This window comes from Megascapheus bottae, chromosome 1 (assembly GCF_031878675.1).
Source record: "Megascapheus bottae isolate mThoBot1 chromosome 1, mThoBot2.hap1, whole genome shotgun sequence".
Classification (NCBI taxonomy): Eukaryota; Metazoa; Chordata; class Mammalia; order Rodentia; family Geomyidae; genus Megascapheus; species Megascapheus bottae.
Window position 1 is genome coordinate 105513432 of NC_143509.1, and position 20479 is coordinate 105533910.

Sequence of the window (20479 nt, forward strand, 5' to 3'; positions counted from 1 at the left end):
CTATGGCTCAAATGGTAGAGCGCTAGTCTTGAGCTGAAGAGCACCCAGCCCCAGAGTTCAAGGTCCATGACTGACATTTTTTTTTTTAATTAAAAAAGAAAACAAACTAATTTAAGTGAAGACACACCTGTCCAGATCCAAAGCACAAAGAAGAAACAAGTAAAGGACTTTCAAGCAATATCAGAGGCCTTGGCCATTTTCAAACACCAAGTTAAGTCTACATAGACCAGAAATGAAATGGAGGTGAACAGTGAGGACCAACAGGGGAATAGAAGCAAGCCCAGTAGAACAAAGGCCACTTCCCCACCACAAATCTAAGGCTGCCCCTTCCACCTTTGGGAGGCTGCAGACTTGTGGATATGAAGGAAAGCAGAGACATTCACAGGTCTGAGCTCTGGGCATCTCCGGTCCCTGTCTGGAAGCCCAGGCCTCTGAGGTAATGCCAGCTTCTGGATAGGAACTCCACACATCAGCCCAAACCCAGTCAGGTTGAAAAGCCCACAGTCAGAACTGAAGAGCAAATGGATCTAGACTGATGTATATTTCTGAGCAAACCACCTGAAACATTCTCAAGTTCAGAAAATAATCAAAATAAGGGCAAGGGGCCCAGCTCAGTGGAGACACAGCATTTCACCTGGTCGGTCCCAGGGACCACTTCAAATACACTCAGCTGGCTTCGAGTCTCCCTCATGTAGCGCTCCTTCTCAGGACACATGTCAGGGCAAGTCCCAACAAAAGTCCTGGCTTTGTCCAGATCAGTCCTCTTCACCCGAGCTGAATGATGTTAAGCAAGAGATAAACATGTATGTTATGTGCCACACAAATATGGAAAACTCATAGAAGTATATCGCTGTGATAAGAGGAAAAAATAGCCAGGTGCTGGTGGCTCACACCTGTGATCCTAGTAATCTGGAGGCTGAGACCTAAGGATTGAAGCTCAAAGCCAGGCAGGGCAGGAAATCCATGAGGCTTTTTTCTCCAATTAACTACCAGAAAACCCAAAGTAGTGCTGTGGCTCAAGTGGCAGAGCTGAAGAGCTCAGGGAAAGAGCCCAAGCCCAGAGTTCAAGCCTCATGACCGACATAAATAAATAAATAAATAATAATAATAATTTTGGAAGTTATAATTTACCAAAAATAAATAAACTCTGAGTCTCAAAAGCCTGGCCAAGGTTATTTCAAGTAGGCACAAGTCTCACCAAAACCCCCATGTCAGGGCTGCTCCTGCAAGTCACAGAGCCACCCATACAAATAGCAGGCACAGGGACCGGGAGTTTGGCCTAGTGGTTAAAGTGCTTGCCTAGCATGCATGAAGACCCGGGTTCGATTCCTCGGTACCACATACATAGAAAAAAGCTGGAAGTGGTGCTGAGGCTCAAGTGGTAGAGCTCTAGCCTTGAGAAAGTCCAAGGACAGTGCTCAGGCCCTGAGCTCAAGCCCAGGACTGGCAAAAAAAAAAAAAAAAAATAGTGGGCACATCCTGCTGAGGGACAGCACACTGCCCTCTGAGTCCTATAAACCTCGGTGGTGAGGGGCAGGACATGCACAGGGCACATAACCCTGTCACATGCCAGTACTCCAGAATTCTCAGCACTGAGTCATCTAATTGGAGTTAGGTGGGCATGCCTTAGATAAGTCCATCCTCCTCACCACATAGTTACAGAGTTAGGACTGTTTGAGTAGGATCTTGCATTGTGCTTGGGCTACCCTGGACAGAAATCTTCCTTGTCTCTACCCCCCAAGTCACCAAGACTATAAGTATGACTCTATAATGTACTTCCAGAAACAGAATACTTTTGGAATGAAATACAGCCAAGCTTACAATTTAACAATGTGTAAAATAAAGAATCGCCCCTTGCCTCTGCTTTTCCAATTCCTGCTCAACCCACTGGCAGTGAGTGTAAGCAGTGCCTCCACCCTCCACCACCAAGCATATTTACACGTATGGATAAACACAGTACTCGTCAGCAGGAGAATGGGCAGAACATGACTACATGTGGCACACAGAGGCCCCAAGACCCTACAGCAACAGAACCCCATCAACTGGCACACTCACACTCTGGTGGACCTACTTCATCCACCATGACCTTGCCAGGAAGGCTAGGAACCATACCTTGCCGCATGATTCTGTCTCTCTGGTCAAGCAGGCGGTATTTATCCTCTGATGTTTCAGCCATGGTACCTATCAGGGTACTGAGAGATGACACACATGGCCCAAGGCCCTCAGAGCCCTCAGACCCAGAGTCAAAAGGGTCTCCCTCAAACTGGTGGGCCTTCACAAGACTTGGCTTCTTCACTGGAGAACTACAGAGGAACAGCACAGAAAGCATCTCATGTCACTATCACTCCCACTACGCCACACTGCCAAATCCCATTAAGGACCATTTTTTTTTTTTTTTTTTTTTTTTTTTTGCCAGTCCTGGGACTTGAGCTCAGGGTCTGAGCACTGTCCTTGGACTTTCTCAAGGCTAGAGCTCTACCACTTAAGCCATAACACCATTTCCGGCTTTTTCTATGTATGTGGTACTGAAGAATCGAACCCATGTCTTCACGCATGCTAGGCAAGCTCTCTTACCGCTAGGCCAAACTCCCAGCCAAGGACCATTTTTAAAAGGATCATTGCCGGCCCGGAATTTGGCCTAGTGGTTAAAGTGCTTGTCTAGCATGCACAAAGACCCGGGTTCGATTCCTCGTACCACATATATAGAAAAAGCCGGAAGTGGTGCTGAGGCTCAAGTGGTAGAGTTCTAGCCTTGAGAAAGTCCAAGGACAGTGCTCAGGCCCTGAGCTCAAGCCCAGGACTGGCAAAAAAAAAAAAAAAGGATCATTGCCTTTCACTCCCAGGAACCTCTAACTATACACTCTTGTTCCCACCCCTCAAGTGCCACACTGCAACCCTGCTTCCCATCTGTCCATCTGTCTTCCTTAACATGGCAGGAAAGGCCAGTCCCACCTCTTATTCAGGAGGCTGCCAGTTGCAGCCCTCACTATAGGCTTGCCAAGCGAAGAGTGCTGGAAGGATGCATCCTCCATTCCCTGGCTAGCTTCACTGTCACCAAGTTTCTTCTCCTTCAGGGAGACAGGTTTCTTGTTGGGACCTAAAGGTACAGCAGTAGTCAAAACAAGAGTTTATACTGGAATTTTTAGGTTTTTTTTTTTTTTTTTGCCACTTCTGGGACTTGAACTCAGGGCTTGAGCACCGTCCTTGGTCTTTTTCCTCAAGGCTAGACTCTGCCACTTGAGCCACAGCACCACTCCTGTTTTTTCTATGTATGTGGTACCAAGAAACCAAACCTGGGTCTTCATGTTAGGGAAGCACTCTACCACTAGGCTAAACTCCTGACCCTGGAATTTTCAGTTTTTGAGTAAGTAAAATTCTTAACAGTTGTTACAGTGATTATAAAAAGTAAAATTCTTAACAGTTGTTACAGTGATTATAAAAAGTATCCACGAAACAAACTATGAGCTGACCTGCTGGTGGCTCACATCTGTAATCCTAGCTACTCACAAGGCTGAGATCTGAGGATCAAGGTTCAAAGCCTGGCACAAAAGGACCTGAGACTCTTATCTCCAATTAACCTCTAGAAAATGGGAAGTGGGGCTTAGATCAGGGTAGGGTGGTAGCCTTGAGCTAAAGAGCTCAGGGACAGCGCCCAGGCAGAGTTCAAGCCACATGTCCCACAAAGAAGAAAAAGAAACAAACTATGAGACATAGGTTTTGCATGGGGTCTGTCACCCAATGGCCCTGGGGAAGGGCTCAGATTGGGAAGTAAACAGGCCCTGCACACAGAACATTAGCATAAGGAAAGAAAAACTGAAAACTCACTGATCTTCTTCTTGTGCCAAAAAATAGCCACATCCTTATGCAAACTTTTCCCTTTCTTTCGAGCCAGAGCTGCAGATTCCTGAAAAAGTCCATAAACACCAAGTGTGAGGACATCCGGAGAACATAGGAAACAGAACAAACCACTCAAAACCACAGAGAGCCACTGTCCTGCAAGCAAGCAACAGTGATGCCAATCCCTCCACTGCTAAGCCAACATCACCTGCCTTTGGTTACAGTGCCACAGCCCTTGTTGCACACACCGTCTGCCTTCAGTTACGGAAGTCACAGCCCTTACTGCCCATATCATCCCTTACCTGTCTAACAAGTATGAATTTGTTCTTCACATTCTTGAAATTGACAACTTGACTACGATAAAATCCAGAAACCTGACCCTTAGTATTTGGCAAGATAAATCTCACCAGCTGATCACATACATACACAGAAATAAAGACTGCCTAGGACAGCATATAATGTAACAAGTATCACACTGTATATAAAGGTAACAAGAATCACATTGTATATAAAGATATCAATGTTTGTCCTGTATATGAATTACTAAATTACAAATGCAGTTTCACTTAAACTTCTAGGTTAAGTTTGAGCCTGAAATTTTAATGAAGTGCAATACTGAGTGGGCCTCATTATCTTGCAACTGTGAACATATTGGAATGTACACATCAATAAAACCACTGTACATTTAAAAAAAAAAAGAAAGATTGCCAAGTCATACTTACTTACATACCAACGGCAGCTACAAAATGATACACATGAAATAATGTTTACCACAAGACAAAAAGCCATATCACAGCAGTGTTTGCAAATAAAGGGTGGGGCAGCCAGCTGCATCTGTATCAGTAAACTATTCACAAAAGCAATGTATCTTCATGTCAAATATGTAATAAAAAAAAAACCCTAAGGTTCCACTGAAACAATACACGTATTAGACAGGCAAACATAACTTTTAAAAATGAGGATCAAGCCGGGTGTGGTGGCTCACGTCTGTAATCTTAGCTACTCAGGAGGTTGAGATCTGAGGACCAAGGTTCAAAGCCAGCCCAGGCACAAAAGGACCTGAGACTCTGAGACTCTTATTTACAATTAATTACTAGAAAATAGGAAATAGAGCTGTGGCTCAAGGGGTAGGGCGGTAGCCTTGAGCTGAAGAGCTCAGAGATAACAGCCCAGGCCCAGGAGTAGGGCCATAGCCTTGAGCTGAAGAGCTCAGGGACAGCACCGAGGCCAGAGTGCAAGTTTTGAACGCCCCCCCCACACACACACAAAAAAAAACCTACAGGAGTTTGGCTTAGTGGTAGAATGCTTGCCTAGCATGCACAAAGACCCAGGTTTAATTCCTTGGTACCACATACTTAGAAAAAGCCAGAAGTGGTACTGTGACTTAAGTGGTAGAGCTCTTGCCTTGAGAAAGAAAGCCCAAGGACTCTGTTCAGGTCCTGAGTTCAAGTCCCGGGACTGGCAAAAATAAATAAATAAATAAATAATGCCTGTAATCCTTAGCTACTCAGAATGCTGAAATATGAGAATCAGAGGTTCAAATCCAGCAGGGGCACTTATCTCCAATTAACTTCCAGAAAACCAGAAGCGGTGCTGTGGTTCAGGGGGTAGAGTGGCAGCCTTGAGCTGAAGAGCTCAAGGACAACACCCAGGCCCAGGGTTCGAGTCCCTCAACCAAAAATAAATTACTTAAGGTAAAACAAATTACACAAAAATACAAATATTTTGTCATTCTATATATAGGGACATATATATGTATTTACATGCATATATATGTGTATATGTGTGTGTGTGTGTGAGACATGTGTAGAATAAGCAAATCCATAGCAACAGAAAGTTGAGATAACTAGGGACTGAAGGCAGAGGGATGGAGTTACTGCTGAACGCTTATTTGGGTTACTCATTGGGGTGACAAAAAAAAAAAAAAAAGGTCCAGAAATAGATACTGGTGTGGTGACTGCATGGTAACCCCGAGATCTGAAATCCACCGTCTGGGAGGCCGAGGTTTAATAAACATGAGACTCTGAGTTTGTAATCTAGTACTAACATGTTAAAAAAAGAAGTGATAAAGTTTACTTCTGGAATAACAAGTAGCAAGCTGGGAATACTTACATGATCAAAAAAGTGCACTACTGCAAGCTTTCTGCTGCGCCTGGTGAAGATGCGTTGCACCTTAGCGACCTTACTGAAGTAGTTCTCCAGGATGGCTCTGTCGTTAAGACTATCAGGGATGTTCTTACACTGGATAGCTGTGGCTTCTGATGGAGAAAAGCCTCCAAGACTGTCAGTGCTCTCACTTCTTTTATTCTGGTGCACTGGAGTTCCCCTCAAAGAATCTAGGAGTTCAGAAAATGGACATATAAACCCATCAGACGTTAATTCTCATACAACAGGAGGCATCAACTGTGTAAAAGCAAAGGAAAATCTCCAAGGCCCTATGTCAGGATTCCTAATATACAGGGGACTTATCAGAAAAATCAAGCTATGCTAGGGATCTCATTGAGAACCCACCAGCAGCATACACTCTGCCCAACACCTTTAGAACTCACCTTCTTTTTTATCTCTACTTTCAGCTTCTTCCTCTTTATTCACACCTGGAAGCCGGGAAGGTGCCAGGACAGCCTGACTCCCTCGAGATGGTTCATTTTCCCCAGACTCGACAAAACTTTCCTTTTTAGACTCCTTGTTGCCCAGACGACCTACTTCTTTATTGCTTTTGAAGACATCCTTTATTGTCCGGCCAAACAAAGTGCCTCCCCGGGATCTCGTCAAGCGGACGGGTCGTTTATCTGGAGGATGGTCACCCCTGGACAGGGGGTCAGGGTCTTCTGTTGTCTCGTGGCCATGCCTCCTTGGGGAGCGGTCCTGGTCCTCTTTCCTTTTCAGTCCCTTCATGAGGCTGGGAAGTGGCTCCACTTGGGAAACAGCTTCTTCACACCCTTGCCGGGCACTTGTTTTGCCAGCAGAAAAGGGTTCTCCTAAAGACCCAGATGATATGGCAAAGCTGCTGAAGCTACTACTGGAACCTCCAAACACTGGTCTAGACCCTCTCTTCTCTTCTTCTATATTTTGGTTTAACAAAGCAGGAGCAAAAGCAGAGGGGTTATTAGTATTAGCTGGTTTCGAAAAGATAAAATTTGAATTGGTAGCTGAATTACTTGTCACCTGAGGAAAAGAAAAAGGGGTCAGGCTGCTAGGTCCACTACTGACTGGATGGGAAAATGTAAAAAATCCAGAAGTAACCTGGCTCTGTGTTTTTTCTGGCTCAGACTCAGTCCCCAGGATTGGTCTGAACACTGCATTTTCCAGAGTTTTAAAGCTGAATTCTGTTTTCCCAAAGCCAGAGCTCCCTATTTCTCCAGCTTCTGGTCCAAATGTGGACGTGCTTGGGAAAGCCCCAACACTGGTAGATGTTTTGAGATTAAATCCTGGGTTTCCAGGCACAGGTGAACTTGAAGGCCCAGATGTAGCTACAAAAGGAGTGTGTTCGAGTCCAGAAAAGAGTCCAGCACTTGAGGTTTGGGTGAGGCCAAATGTTTGTTCTGAAGAGGAATGACTTATTCCAGGAGGTGCTACAAAGCTGGGTACCTGTGAAAAGACCTGGTTCTTGCCAGATAATGTGTTACTTTGCCCAAAAACAGAGGGTTGACCAAATCGAAATGGTGGCTTAGCCTGAAATGTACCTCCAGCACTAGAAGATGTTGCAAAAGCACTAGGCTGCTGCCCACCAAAAGGGTTCCCTGGATTCATCTTCGAGCCAATAAATACTACCTTTACCAAAAAGAACAGAACAGAAAAGACCAAGTCCTCTTCTTTAAACAGCCTGTCGCACTAGGGGGGGGCTCCCTTCATCTTCAGGATACACTGAAAGACAAAAATTCACCTCATCACAGCACGTCTCGAATCTCAGGTCAACCCGAAGGACGGAGACCCTGAGGCCCATCACGCAGGCTTAACGCCCAGGTCTCACACCCCGAGCTGCCCGGCCTCGCGTTCACCTTCCGACACCGCGAGAAGAGGGGAGAGGGAACGGCCCGCGTCCCCCCGCGTCGGCGGGTCCGGACGCGCGGACTTCCCGGGAAGCCGTTACTTACGCCCGAGCCGCGGCGGAATCGCGGCGGCCCCCGCGGCCTCCCACCGCACGCTCCTCGAGTCACCGGGCGCCGGACCGCCGGCCTTTCCCCGCCAAGGCGACTGCGTAGGACCCGGCCCGCAGAGGAGCCCGCGTCCAGGCGGAGCGCCCGGCGGAGCCGAGCCGAGCCCTCCCCGGCGCGGCCCTCCCCGGCGCGGCCTCCGCCCGGCGGCCGCTGAGCAGGCTTCGCGCCCCGCGGCGCAGCGGCGCCGTTGGAGGGGGAACCGGAGAGTGGGGGAGCCGGGAGTGAGGGGGCTCCGAGGGCGGCGGACCGGCGCGCACCGCCCGCACGCCGGAAGTCCTGCCCGGAAGCCCGGCTCGGCCCGCCCCGGAAGCCCGGCTCGGCCCGCCCCGGAAGCCCGGCTGGAAGCCGGGTCCCGACGCCCTCCAGCCTTCCTCCAGCCCTCCTCCTCCCGCCGCTCTCCGCGCTGCGCACTCGGCACGGAAGACCGCAGGCACCGGCCGTACCGCGGCGGGCGGAACACAGCCCAGGGCGGCCTTCCCGGTCCGGCTCACTCGGTACGTACGGGGTGCGGCGGGGTGCTCGTGGCCCGCGCCCGGGGTCCCGCCCTCCCACCCTCCCCCGCCCTGACCTTCCCCCGCTCTCCTGGGTCCCGACCTTCCCCCCGCCCCGCCCTCCGCCCGCGCCCGGGGCCCCGACCGCCGGCGGTCCGCACTGGGCTCTATCGCCACACCCTCCCGTCTCCACACGCACCTCCGTCCACACACGCACCTCCATCACCACGCACCCCCGTCCACACACGCACCTCCATCACCACGCACCTCCGTCCACACACGCACCCCCATCTCCACACGCACCTCCGTCCACACACGCACCCCCATCTCCACACGCACCCCTGTCCACACACGCACCTCCATCACCACGCACCTCCTTCCACACACGCACCCCGTCCACACGTGCACCTCCATCACCACGCACCCCCGTCCACACACGCACCTCCATCAGCACGCACCTCCGTCCACACATGCACCCCCATCTCCACACGCACCCCCATCCACACACGCACCTCCATCCACACACGCACCCCCATCTCCACACGCACCTCCGTCCACACACGCACCCCCATCTCCACACGCACCCCTGTCCACACACGCACCTCCATCAGCATGCACCTCCGTCCACACACGCACCCCCGTCTCTACCACCCCCGTCTCCACACGCACCTCCGTCCACACGCACCCCCGTCCACACACGCACCTCCATCACCACACACCCCTGTCTCCACACACACACCTCCTTCAGCATGCACCTCCGTCCACACACGCACCCCCATCTCCACAGGCACCTCCGTCTCCACACACACCCCGTCCACACACGCACCTCCGTCACACACCCCCGTCCACACACGCACCTCCGTCACACACCCCCGTCTCCACACACACCCCCGTCCACACACGCACCTCCATCAGCATGCACCTCCGTCCACACACGCACCCCTCTCTCCACCACCCCCGTCTCCGCACACCTACCTCTCCACGCCTTGGACACACAGACTCTGCCATCACTCTCCCATGCTGGGTCCACATCTCTCCTGTGTCCTAACACAGAGCCACACCCTTCACTGTTAAAGCCCCTGTCCTTCCTACTAGTTTTTAAATCCTCAAGGCCATTATCAGTCCTGGTTTGCTTGAGCTTCCATTGCTTCCTTTTGTACCCTTCAGCTTTATGTCTTCTTATGTTAAGTTTGAATTTCTCAAAATTTTGAACAGATTCCAGCAAATAAAGTGATTTAGTTGTGAATGCATGTGTGTTTTTATAGCATTTATCACTTTACAGAATTGATGAGTCTCTCAACGTTAACCACAGGTTCCTTGAAAACACTTGAAAGGGCTGGCTGGGTATTCTTCCTGAAATGAGTTTGGTGATTAGAAACCTACAGCAAGTGATCCCCATTAGGAGAATGCCACTTCGAAGGAAGATGGAGATTGTGAGGACTATTTTAGGAGTGCAGAAATTTGACCTGGGGCTCATCTGTGTTGACAACAAGAATATTCAGCATATTAATAAGATCTACAGAAAGAAAGACATCCCAACTGATGTGCTTTCTTTTCCATTTCATGAGGTAAAACAACAACAAAAAAATTCCTTCTGATCAAGCTTTCTTGGGTGGTCAAGCAATTTTTAGGACAGATATGGTTATTTTGTTTTTGAAATTTTTTGAAATTACATGAAAGTGTGAAATGTGTGACTTTAGTAATATGTTTGTATTGGGAAAATGGGATAACACTGAAAAGAAACTGGGGTAAACATTTTAAATAATGATGTCATAGATATTTGCATTGTATAAAGTTTTGCTTATTGCTAGTAGCCTGAAAAATTGGACCAATCCTTTTGGAAAGTACAGTATATAGTGCTTTGAGAGCCTTTAAAACACACATATAAGTTAGACACTGGTAGCTCATGCTGGCAGCCTAACTAACTATTCAGGAGTCTGAAATCTGGACAAACACAGTTCAAAAGCCAGCCAGGCCAAAAAGTCTGTAAAACTCCGTGGAGGTGGGAAGAGAACAAACCTGGTCTAGAGGCTCGAGCCTAGCAGTTAAGCCAATCAAATGAGATTGAGTTCAGAACTCAATGTATGCTGTAATCTGGTAGTTTCCAAAGAAGGAAAAAGGTGTAATGGTTGTGGAGTGCACTCACTCCCCTTAACCCTGGCTGGTACCCTGCCTCAGGAATGCAGTGCAGTCTGGGCCTGCTGTGGTCAGAAAGCCAGGTGTCCTCTGGCAGTTGCTGGCCCAGTCTTGTGGTTGGATTACTGTTGCTGAAATGGTATCCTCCAAGTCTGTTTGCTCATTTTTAGAATCTGAAAGCAGGTGAATTTCCGCAACCAGATATTCGAGATGATTATAATTTGGGAGACATTTTCCTAGGAGTGGAATATATCCTCCAGCAGTGCAGAGAAAAAGAGGACTACTATGACATCCTGACTGTAAGTGGTCGTGCTGGAATCACACATCCTGGCTAACAGAACACAGACTCAGAGAGGCTGAGAAGAGACTGCGTGCAGACTAGTGTCCACAGTGTTGCTGTAGGAGAACATACAAACAACACAACAGTGGAAACGGGAGCTCCTGCACCTTCTCAGTCTTTATCTCACCATGCCTGCAAAGACTTGCAGGATCAGCTTCATTTCTTTAGTTCTTGCTTGCTTGTTCTCTTCTGATGTGGAGCTGTATCTGCATGCATGCAGATGAATGCTGGTACTAGGGCTTGAACTAAAGGCCTTCCAGTCTTGCTTGGCTCTTTTGCTCATAGCTATGGCCCTACCACTTAAGCTGTGCCTCCATTTCCTGGATCAGGTGCTTATTAAGCTGCCATAAGTAGGAGGGACTCCAGGACATTCTAGATTTGTCTTTCCTCAGCTAGATGTAAGAGAAAGAAAAGTGTTCTGACAAGTGAAGCGTGTCCTCAGGTTTGCCAGTTGGTTCGATCTAGATTCCTTCCTTTGGCAGAATGTCAGGACATACTAGAACTTCTGAGTGACCTAAAGTAAGGCTTCCTAGGAGACCCCATGAAATTGCAAACTTCCTTCCTGAGACCTACACGGAGTGGTGTAGCAGAGGTTTGAGCCCTGAGATCTATGTGACTAGACACTGTTCTTCTGTCAATATAAAATAACAACTCTCCTTCCCACACCTCTCCCCCTTGCCTTTTGGCTTGAACTCCAAGCCTGAGTGCTGTCCCTAAGCCTCTTTGTACTCAAGGCTCTAGAATCCCAAGGGGTAAGGAAAGTGGCCTGATGATAGAGTACTTACCTAGCATGCACAAAGACTCAGGTTCGATTTCTTGGTACCACATACACAGAAAAAGCTAAAAGTGGTGCTGAGGCTCAAGTGGTAGAGTGCTAGCTTTGAGAAAGCCCAAGGACAGTGCCCAGGCCCTGAGTTCAAGCCCCAGGACTAGCAGGAAAAAAAAGAATCTCAAGGACTTTTCTACCCAGGCTGGCTTTGAATCCTCAAATCTCAGCTTCCTCAGTAGCTAGGATTACAGGTATGAGCCACCAATGCCATCTAACAACTCTGCTTTTAAGGGTGTAAGAAAATAACTTATTCTGAACTAAATATGAGTGACCATGGCTCAGGAACATAGATTCAAGTTACCCTGAACATGTTTCACAATGGAAGAAGATGAAAGAGGTTACATCAACTTTGGGAGTTTGAGGGGTAGTTTTTTTGTTGTTTGTTTGTTTTTGGAAGGTTCTAGGGTCAACTCAGGGCCTAGTGTTTGCTAAGCAGGTACTCTACCACTGGACCCATGCCTCAGCTCTATTTTGCTTTAGTTTTCAGGCAGTGTCTCATGTTTTTTCCCCAGGCTGTTTAAGACTGTGCTTCTATGACTCCCTGTAGCTGAGATTTCAGGTGTGAACTATTCCTAACTTTAGATTAGAGATGGATCCTCATTACTTTTGTATTGGGCTCTAGCCTCACGCATTTGATCCTCCAAATCTTCACGGAAGGTTACCGAAGTACCATGGCAAAAAGATTACAACCTTTAGGAGATAGTAGAAACTAGAAGTATTTCAAGCTGAAATACCAGGTTATATTTAATAATCATAGGGAAGTTAGAATATGAGGACTATAAAGCTTGTTAGAAAGTGGGCGTAGCTGGCCAGTGCAGATAGCTCACACCTGTAATACTAGCTACTCAGGAGGCTGAGATCTGAGGATCAAGGATCAAAGCCAGCACGGGCACAAAAAAAGGACCTGAGACTTATCTCCAATTAACCTCTAGAAAACGGGAAGTGGGGCTTGGCTCAAGGGTTGGGTGGTAGCCTTGAGCTGAAGAGCTCAGGGACAACACCTAGGCCCAGGGGTAGGGTGGTGGCCTTGAGCTAAAGAGCTCAGGGACAGGGCCCAGGCAGAGTTCTAGCCCCATGACCCACCAAAAAAAAAAAAGTAAGTGGGCCTAGCCAAATGAAGGAGCTTGATGGAGGAAGAAGTGATACTGATCAAAATACATTGAAAGTACACTCCAGTGTCTCACACCTATAATCAGAAGCTAAGACCAGAGGATTATGGTTTGAGGCCAGCCCAGATAGGAAAGTCTGTGAGGCTCATATCTTCAAGTAACCATCAAGAAGCCTAAAGTGGAACTGTAGCTCAGCAACAGCACTAGGCCATGCGTTCAAACCCCAAGACCGGCCTTTAAAAAAAAAAGCTGAGTGCATTGGCTCACACCTGTAATCCTAGCAGCTCAGGAGGCTAAGAGAATCACGTTCAAAGCCTGCCCAGCACTACAAAGCTATATGACTCTTCAATCACTAGAAAATGGGAAGTTGGGCTGTTGCTCCAGGGTAGGGAGGTAACCTTGATCTAAAGAGCTCAGGGACAGCTCAGGCCCAGAGCTCAAGCCCCATGTCACCCCCCCCAAAAAAAAAAAAAACATTGTACTCATAACCTGACTTCAGAAATTCAAATAAATAAGCCTAGCCTAGGTGCCAGTAGCTCATACCTATAATCCTAGCTACTCTACTCAGAAGGCTGAAATGTGGAGGATCAAGATTTAAAGTGAGCCCAGGCAGAAAAGTCAGTGAGACTCCATCTCCAATTAGCCAGCAAAAAAACAGACTGGAGACATGGCTCAAGCTGTAGAGTATCAACTCTTAGTGAACAAGAAAATTCAGTTAGATTAAGGATCTGAGTTCAAGTCTGAGCCAAAAAATAAAAGGAAGTTGGGTCCACTAAAGGTAGCCAAAGATAACTTTGACTACAGTCAAAGTAGACTGCAGTCAAGCCTGTAGGCTATTCAATGTAAAATGGGGCTTCTGGAGAACCTTCTGATCTCCCATCCCCACGCCCTCCACACCTCAAGAGCTAAGGCTGGACCTGTGGTTCCACCAGTTCCAGAAAATTCTGTTTTATTTCTTCCCCCAGCACTCTCAAGTGGAAAGCCAACCCACTCTTCTTCTTCCTGGGATCTTCAGCATCCTGGTGCTGGCCCTTGGGCCCAGGTGAACCCTCCCAGGACCTCAGCTGATCTCCCTTGACTTCAAGGGAGGTGTGGTCTTCATGAGGAATGGCCTCTGTCCTACCCTCACTGCACCAGCTCCCTCCCACACACATGGTGCCTTACCAGACTTCATCAAGAAGGCTCCCAATCTCCTAGACACAGACCTATCCCCTGCCCACAGTTTTGCACTCTTTTTCATCCTTCTCTTCTAGGGGTACAGCCCAACCTTGGCTGGATGGAGACAGACTAAAAGTCTCACACTGCTCTCCCCACTTAGCTGAGCTTCTCTACAGAGCTCAGTAAAATCAGATGTATTCCATACCTCTAATCCCTAGTCTCATGTTCCCCTGTAGTGAAGTTTTCCCTCTCCAGAGTCAGGCCTAGGTTGAAGGCTGTGGCCCTCAGCTTCTGCCCTCTTACCTTGGAGTGGCTAGCACCAGCCTTCCCCCTTCCCCCTTCCCCTCTTCCATTTGTCCCCTTTCCCTTGCTGCATGCATAACATGTCTTGAGCAGGGGTGGTAGTATCCCACTGTGGTCCTCAAGCTGGTTCTAAACACTTAGGTCTGTCTCTGAGAGAAGAGAGAGTTACTTCTAATCAAGCCACATAAGGGTCCTTGACACTTCCATAGAAAAGAACTTAAGAACAAGACAGATGGGAAATCTAAGCAGACTTATTAACAAGAATAGTAATGCATACTACTATTGGTACTGGGTACCAATAGCTCCAGCCTATAATCCTAGCTACTCAGGAGGCTGAGATCTGAGGATTTAGGCTAAGAGCTGAGAATTGTCTGTCCAGACAAATCCTAGACACTTTTTTTTTCTTTTGCGCCAGTCCTGGGGCTTGATCTCAGGACTTGAGCACTGTCCTTGGGCTTTCTCGAGGCTAAAGCTCTACCACTTGAGCTTCAGCACCACTTCTGGCTTTTTCTGTGTATGTGTAATGGAGGAATCAAACCCAAGTCTTTGTGCGTGGTAGGCAAGCACTCTACCACTAGGCCAAACTCCAGGCCCCCACTTTCCTTTTATTTTTATTTTTGGTCAGGCACAAAAGGACCTGAGATTCATATCTCCAATTGACTTCTAGAAAACGGGAAGTGGAACTTGGCTCAAGGGTAGGGTGGTAACTTTTCACTGAAGACCTCAGAGACAGTGCAGGCCCAGAGTTCAAGCCCCATGACCCACAAAAAAAGAAAAAAAAGAGTCTCACAGTCTTTAGTGCCCGGGCTGGCTTTGAACCTTGATCCTCAGATCTCAGCCTCCTGAGCAGCTAGGATGACAGGCGTGAGCCACCACAGAGGCTTACTTTGGGTTTTGATGGTCTTACTCCACTGTCTACTCCTAATGCATGACCCTCCTGCCTCAGTCTGTGGGTTTATGACATGAGTGTAGGAATGAAGTTATATTTCTCTTTGTGAAGTAGATTTCCATGTGAAGGAATAAACATAGAGGAGAAAGTCTTAACATGTGGCTTATTTTCCTACTTTTTCCCCTTTCTGTTTCCTTCAGACCCAAGAAGTACTCTCCTCCCTCAGCCTCTAAGTGCTGGAGCTACACTGGTTGACCAGCTAGCAAACTGCACAGCTCTTTAACTGGCCCCACAACTTCCATTCCTGTTTCCTCACTCCCAACCCCAGCCCCCAAGAGTGGGTAGATTGTTTCTGTCTTTGGGGGTACTGAAGCTGGGTACTTCATTTCTGCCCAGGACAGATATCAAAGGTCCTATCCTAGCACCCTGGCATAGAACAACTCAGTCTTGACAAAGGCAACCCATGAGCTTAGGGATGATACTGAAAGGACAACTATTAGATTAGCTCCTGAGCTGGCTTTTTAATTATTCCGACAGGTGACGGCCACCCATGGACTTTGTCATCTGCTGGGCTTCACACATCATTCAGAGGCAGAGTGGCAGAAGGTAGGAGCACTACCAAGGCAATCCAGGCTAATGCCCAGCCTCTGCTCACCCCAGGCCCAAGACAGGAACCATGGCAGCTGACCTTCCCTTTATGAAAAGCCTCACAAGTTTGTGTTTCAAATATAGGATATCCCAAAAACATTTAGTTATATTAGAACTTGCCATGGAAAGGCAGGGTCCTAGCCCTTCAGAAATCTAGAAGAGTCATGGTTGGGACCAGCAGGATCAGAAAAGTCTGTCAGCCTCCATCTCCCAAACAACCAGCAGGAAGCCAAACTGAAGATATGATGCAAGTGATAACAGTGCCAACCAAACAAGGCTCTCCGTCCAGAACCCTGCAGGGTACCAGAAAAGAAGGCAGACCTGGGCAGATGGCCAAGTGATAAATTCCCTTTGCCCTAGTATTGATGGGAAGAGAAACTTTTTTTTTCTTTTGTGCCAGCCCTGGATCTGTTCCTGAGTTTTTAGTACAGGGCTGGCATATAACCACTTGAACTACAGTTCCACTTCTGGCTGTATGGATGTGGGTATGTGGTAGTTTAGTGGAGATAAGAGTCTCGGGGACTTCCCTTCCCAGATCTCAGCCCGAGGAGTAGCCAGATGGAAGTAGCATGTAGAGAGACCCTTCTTTTAATAGTGAGCTGGCAGCTGGTGCTCTCCACTGGTGCTGATGGGCACTGCAGTCATGTACTTCTGCTGTCACTATCAGCCAGTACTTAATAGACTGCTGCGGTATTGTAAGCCAACCCAGCTCACCAAGAAACATTTTTTTTTTAAATTGTTAAGCTGGGCTCATGGCTCATGCCTGTAATCCTAACTACTCAGGAGGTTGAGATCTGAGGATCAAGGTTCAAAGCCAGCCCGGGCACCAAAGGACCTGAGACTGTAATCTCCAGTTAACCTCTAGAAAATGGGAAGTGGGGCTTAGCTCAAGGATAGGGTGGTAGCCTTGAGCTGAAGAGTATGGGGACAGTGCCCAGGCCCAGAGTTCAAACCCCATGACCCACTCTAAAGGTGATGTGAGAGAGGTTACAGTTGTCTAAGACAGGTCACTCCTTCCCTCACTCCCATCCCACCCACATGTGTCCAGTGAGGACCCTTGTCCCTCCATTTGTCCCGCTTACCCTTCCAAAGGCAGATAAGTGAACAATGAAAAAGCAAAGGGGGGAACGAAACCTCGTTTCCACTTCCAGCCTTCATTTTACGTGATCAGATGCACATACCTATTGCACCTGTGTTCCTCTCCCACGTGTTCCTTCCCTTGGTCTTGGTGTGTGAATGCCTTGAGTCCTATAGAATTTATCACGTCCCAGTGTGAGTATATTAGATGTAGCTTCCACATATGAGAGAAAAATGTAGTCTGTCTCTCTGAACTTGGCTTACCTCACTAAAAGACTTTTCAATAAAGAAAAAGGACCTCCAGCTATCTCAGTTCACCTCCAGTGCCTACAGCATACCCACTTTCTCCAGTCCTTCTCAGTACCCTTCCTGGTACCAGCCTCTGGTACCACCCTTGGGCCTGCGCCTGACCCGCCCCTACTCCCAAGGTGGACTTTGGGGAGGGGCCTTCTAGAGTGAGCAACCCCTCAGAAGAGTGCCTTGAGGCCTAACCAGTGAGTGTTCTCCTGTGTTCCAGATGTACCTCCAAGAAAAACAGGTGCTGGAGGAGCTAAGCCGACGCACGGGGGCCAGGCTCCAGCCCCTGAGCAGGGGCCTCTACTGATGCCACGGAGCTCCCAGACATGTGTGAAGGAGACAGTGGGCTGGTGGAGTCCTTCACAGGGAAGCTCTGCCAGAGGTGATGTCCACAGAGCCACAGGACGCCATCCCTCACTGCTGGAATCTAGGGAGCTGTCTGCATGTTTACAAACAGAAGAGCTCCAAGCCCTTAGAATGAGAGGGTCCACATAATCTCCTGGGCTGCTTCAGGGCTTGGCACCTGTCCCACCCAACCCCCAGGAACTCTGTGACCGGAACCTTGCTTCCCTGTGGTCAGCGGGTCCCAGCAGGCCAGTGCTGCCCTGCTTGAGCTGTGTCGTCATTACTGAAACTGCAGAGCCACTCTTCCCTCAGCGCCCCCCTCCTACCCTGTGGACACTAACCTAGGGCAGTGGAGGGGGGGCTCCTCACCACGGTGACACAAAGCACCTGTTCCCCCAAGATATGGAGCCAGGTGCTAGAACATCTCACGGGGTCTGTTTTCCTGCTTTTCTTCTGAAAGTTGGAAGAAACTCAAAGCTCACATCTTCTGCCTTTATGAGGCACAGACTTGGTGGGGCCGGTAAGGCAGGTGCTGGGTCCCCATTTCCTCCCAGGTCCCCACCATGTGAAGGGTGATAAGATAATGTCTGGGAGGACAGAAGGGGCAACAGCAACACGTTTCCCTATTTTTAGATATCAAGTTAACAAAAGTAGACATAAGAGGTACTGTTTGTATATGCCCTCTCCTTTGAGGTGTTAAGAAGCTTCAAGGCTCCTAAATGGAGATGATACCAGATAGAGTGAGCTGATAGCAGATCCCGGCACAGCCAATAAATGAAGGTTGGATAACCGGTAACTAATGAGAGACAAAGATTTCGCCACATCAGTGGCATTTTCCGGGGGACTGGGTGTACCTGTGTGTGTATGCAGGTCCTGGAGCGTGAACTCAGGACTTGAATGCTGCCCTTGAGTTACTTTGTTTTGTTTTCTGCCATTACCACTGTTAGGTCTGACTGGAAGAAATGACTTCTTCCCTTGGCTCTCTCCCACTGCATCCTGGAAATCCCCACCCAGCACCTGTAACCCTGGCAACTGGCATGCCTGGGGGCAGTGGGAGGTCCCCACTGAAGTATTTCCTCATCCTCTGAGGTCACATCCGCTTCCGCTGTGCCCCCTACTTCCAGCCATAAGTCCTCTTCCTCTCTCTCTCTCCCTCTCCCTCTCCCTCCCCCTCCCTCCCCCTCCCCCTCTCCCCCTCTCCCCCTCTCCCCCTCTCTCCCTTTCCCTCCCTCTCCCTCCCTCTCTCCCTCCCTCCCTCTCTCCCTCTCTCCCTCCCTCCCTCCTTTCTGTCAGACTCCATCTTGTGCGGCTGTAGGTCTGTTTTCTCTCATTCTCTCTCTCAATAAACCTTCGCGCCTGGAGTTTCCTTTCCGCTGACCTTACAACTACCACTTAAGCCACTGGTCTACTTCCAGCTTTGTGGTGATTAATTGGAGATAAGGATCTCAGGGATATTTCCGCCTGGGCTGCTTCAAACATCAATCCTCAGATCTCAACCTGCTGAGTGGTTAGGTGTGTAGGTATGAGCCTCCAGCACCTGCCTTGTCCAGGAGGTTTTATGTTTTTCACCTGCGTGAGTTTCAGGAACCCTCAGTCCTTGGACTGGTAGGTCTGCTTTCCATATAGGAGCAGGCAGTCAGGGCAGTGGTGCCCTACCATAGGGATTCTGCATTCCTCACTGTGGGGAGCCGGAGCGGCCGCCACTAAACAACCTCTTAGTTCTCCTTATTTGGTATGTGAATGCAGAGCGTTTGCTCTTTCCTCTGAGTCTGCGCGTATGATGTCAGAGGCCTGACCAATCCCGAGTTTTAAAACGGCCCTGGCAACAGAGCGACCAATGGCAAAAAACCCCGGGTTCCTTGATTGTATGTAAGCAGCTGCATTTCCCTGCCCAGGGCCCCTTTCGCTTCCTGCTCTCCCTTCAATCAAAAGGCTCTCCAATAAAGTATGATTTGAGAAGAATCCTCGAGTGGTGGTCGTTCTTCCTCGCTGGTCGAGGAGCTCACCGCACCTCACCATGGCCGTGAAAGTCCTCCTCATAGGCAAACTGCTAGACAGTTTCATCATGACCTGGAGCAGTCAACAGTTGACCTCTGGGCTTCATGTCATGGCCCATTGCCCATTAAAGTCTTATATGTTAATTGATTGATTGAACCCTAGAGATGTGCACCAAAATGGGCCACCTTACAGCAAGCTGGGCTAAAAGATGATTGGGGAGCTGATGTCTGGGGACTGATAGGGCCTGTAGGCTGCCCATACTATTATCTCCTAGAGAGACTTTTTCAACCCCCCCCTTGAGGTAAGTCTGTCCTTGTGGCCATTATATCCCTCTCTGCTCTCTCAGCTCACCTGGAAGCCAGGTTCTGCAGTGAGGAAGCCACATGGGGTGTGTGCCAACTAACTCACTGCACCTCTGACCTGCAAGCTTCCAGGGGTATGAAGAGCAGGACCATCCTGAAGAATGTAGTAAATGGAAAACTTCCTTAACATCTTTTAAAGCTGTGCATGGTATCCCATGCCTGTAATCCCAGCAGTTGGAAAACTGAGGAAGGAGATCTCAATTCCAGAGCAGCCTGGGCTACATAATAAGATCTATTCTCAAAAAGACAAAACAGGGAACTGGGCACGGGTGGCTCACACCTGTCATCCTAGCTACTCAGGAGGCTGAGATCTGAGACTCTTATCTCCAGTTAACCTCTAGAAAATGGGAAGTGGGGCTTGCTCCCATATAGCAAATAGAGAAGGTTCATTATATGGTTTTGGGCACACACCCAAGAAGCCAGCTTCACGTGAATACTGATGAGCTTTAGTTTAAATCGAGGAAGAATTAGGGGCAGAGGGTGAAAGGGATACATAACCAGTT

General features: G+C 48.6%; 2 protein-coding genes across 2 annotated transcripts in view; one reads left to right on the top strand and one right to left on the bottom strand.

The window, feature by feature from the left end:
* Positions 1–8075, bottom strand: part of Mcm3ap (minichromosome maintenance complex component 3 associated protein) — a 49722-nt gene extending 41647 nt beyond the window's left edge. Inside the window, exons 1-7 of the mRNA XM_090350863.1 lie at positions 7932–8075; positions 6387–7701; positions 5950–6173; positions 3826–3904; positions 2953–3097; positions 2113–2303; positions 635–774 (exon numbers count right to left, since the gene is read on the bottom strand). Coding sequence (XP_090206989.1) covers positions 635–774; positions 2113–2303; positions 2953–3097; positions 3826–3904; positions 5950–6173; positions 6387–7587 — 1980 coding nt within the window. The 5' untranslated portion in view covers positions 7588–7701; positions 7932–8075. The remainder of the gene's footprint in view (positions 1–634; positions 775–2112; positions 2304–2952; positions 3098–3825; positions 3905–5949; positions 6174–6386; positions 7702–7931) is intronic.
* Positions 8076–8203: 128 nt separating this feature from the next.
* On the top strand, positions 8204–18412 carry Ybey (ybeY metalloendoribonuclease). The gene is made up of 5 exons (XM_090350850.1): positions 8204–8488; positions 9798–10053; positions 10792–10920; positions 15787–15855; positions 17492–18412. The coding sequence occupies exons 2-5, from the start codon at positions 9844–9846 to the stop codon at positions 17576–17578; spliced, it is 495 nt and encodes a 164-aa protein (XP_090206976.1). The 5' UTR covers positions 8204–8488; positions 9798–9843; the 3' UTR covers positions 17579–18412.
* Positions 18413–20479: the final 2067 nt, after the last annotated feature.

Coding starts and splice junctions, on each gene's coding strand:
- Ybey (XM_090350850.1), top strand. CDS start 9,844: ATGAGTTTGGTGATTAGAAACCTACAGCAAGTGATCCCCATTAGGAGA. Junction 10,054..10,791: donor TTTCTTTTCCATTTCATGAG/GTAAAACAACAA, acceptor GCTCATTTTTAG/AATCTGAAAGCAGGTGAATT. Junction 15,856..17,491: donor CAGAGGCAGAGTGGCAGAAG/GTAGGAGCACTA, acceptor CCTGTGTTCCAG/ATGTACCTCCAAGAAAAACA.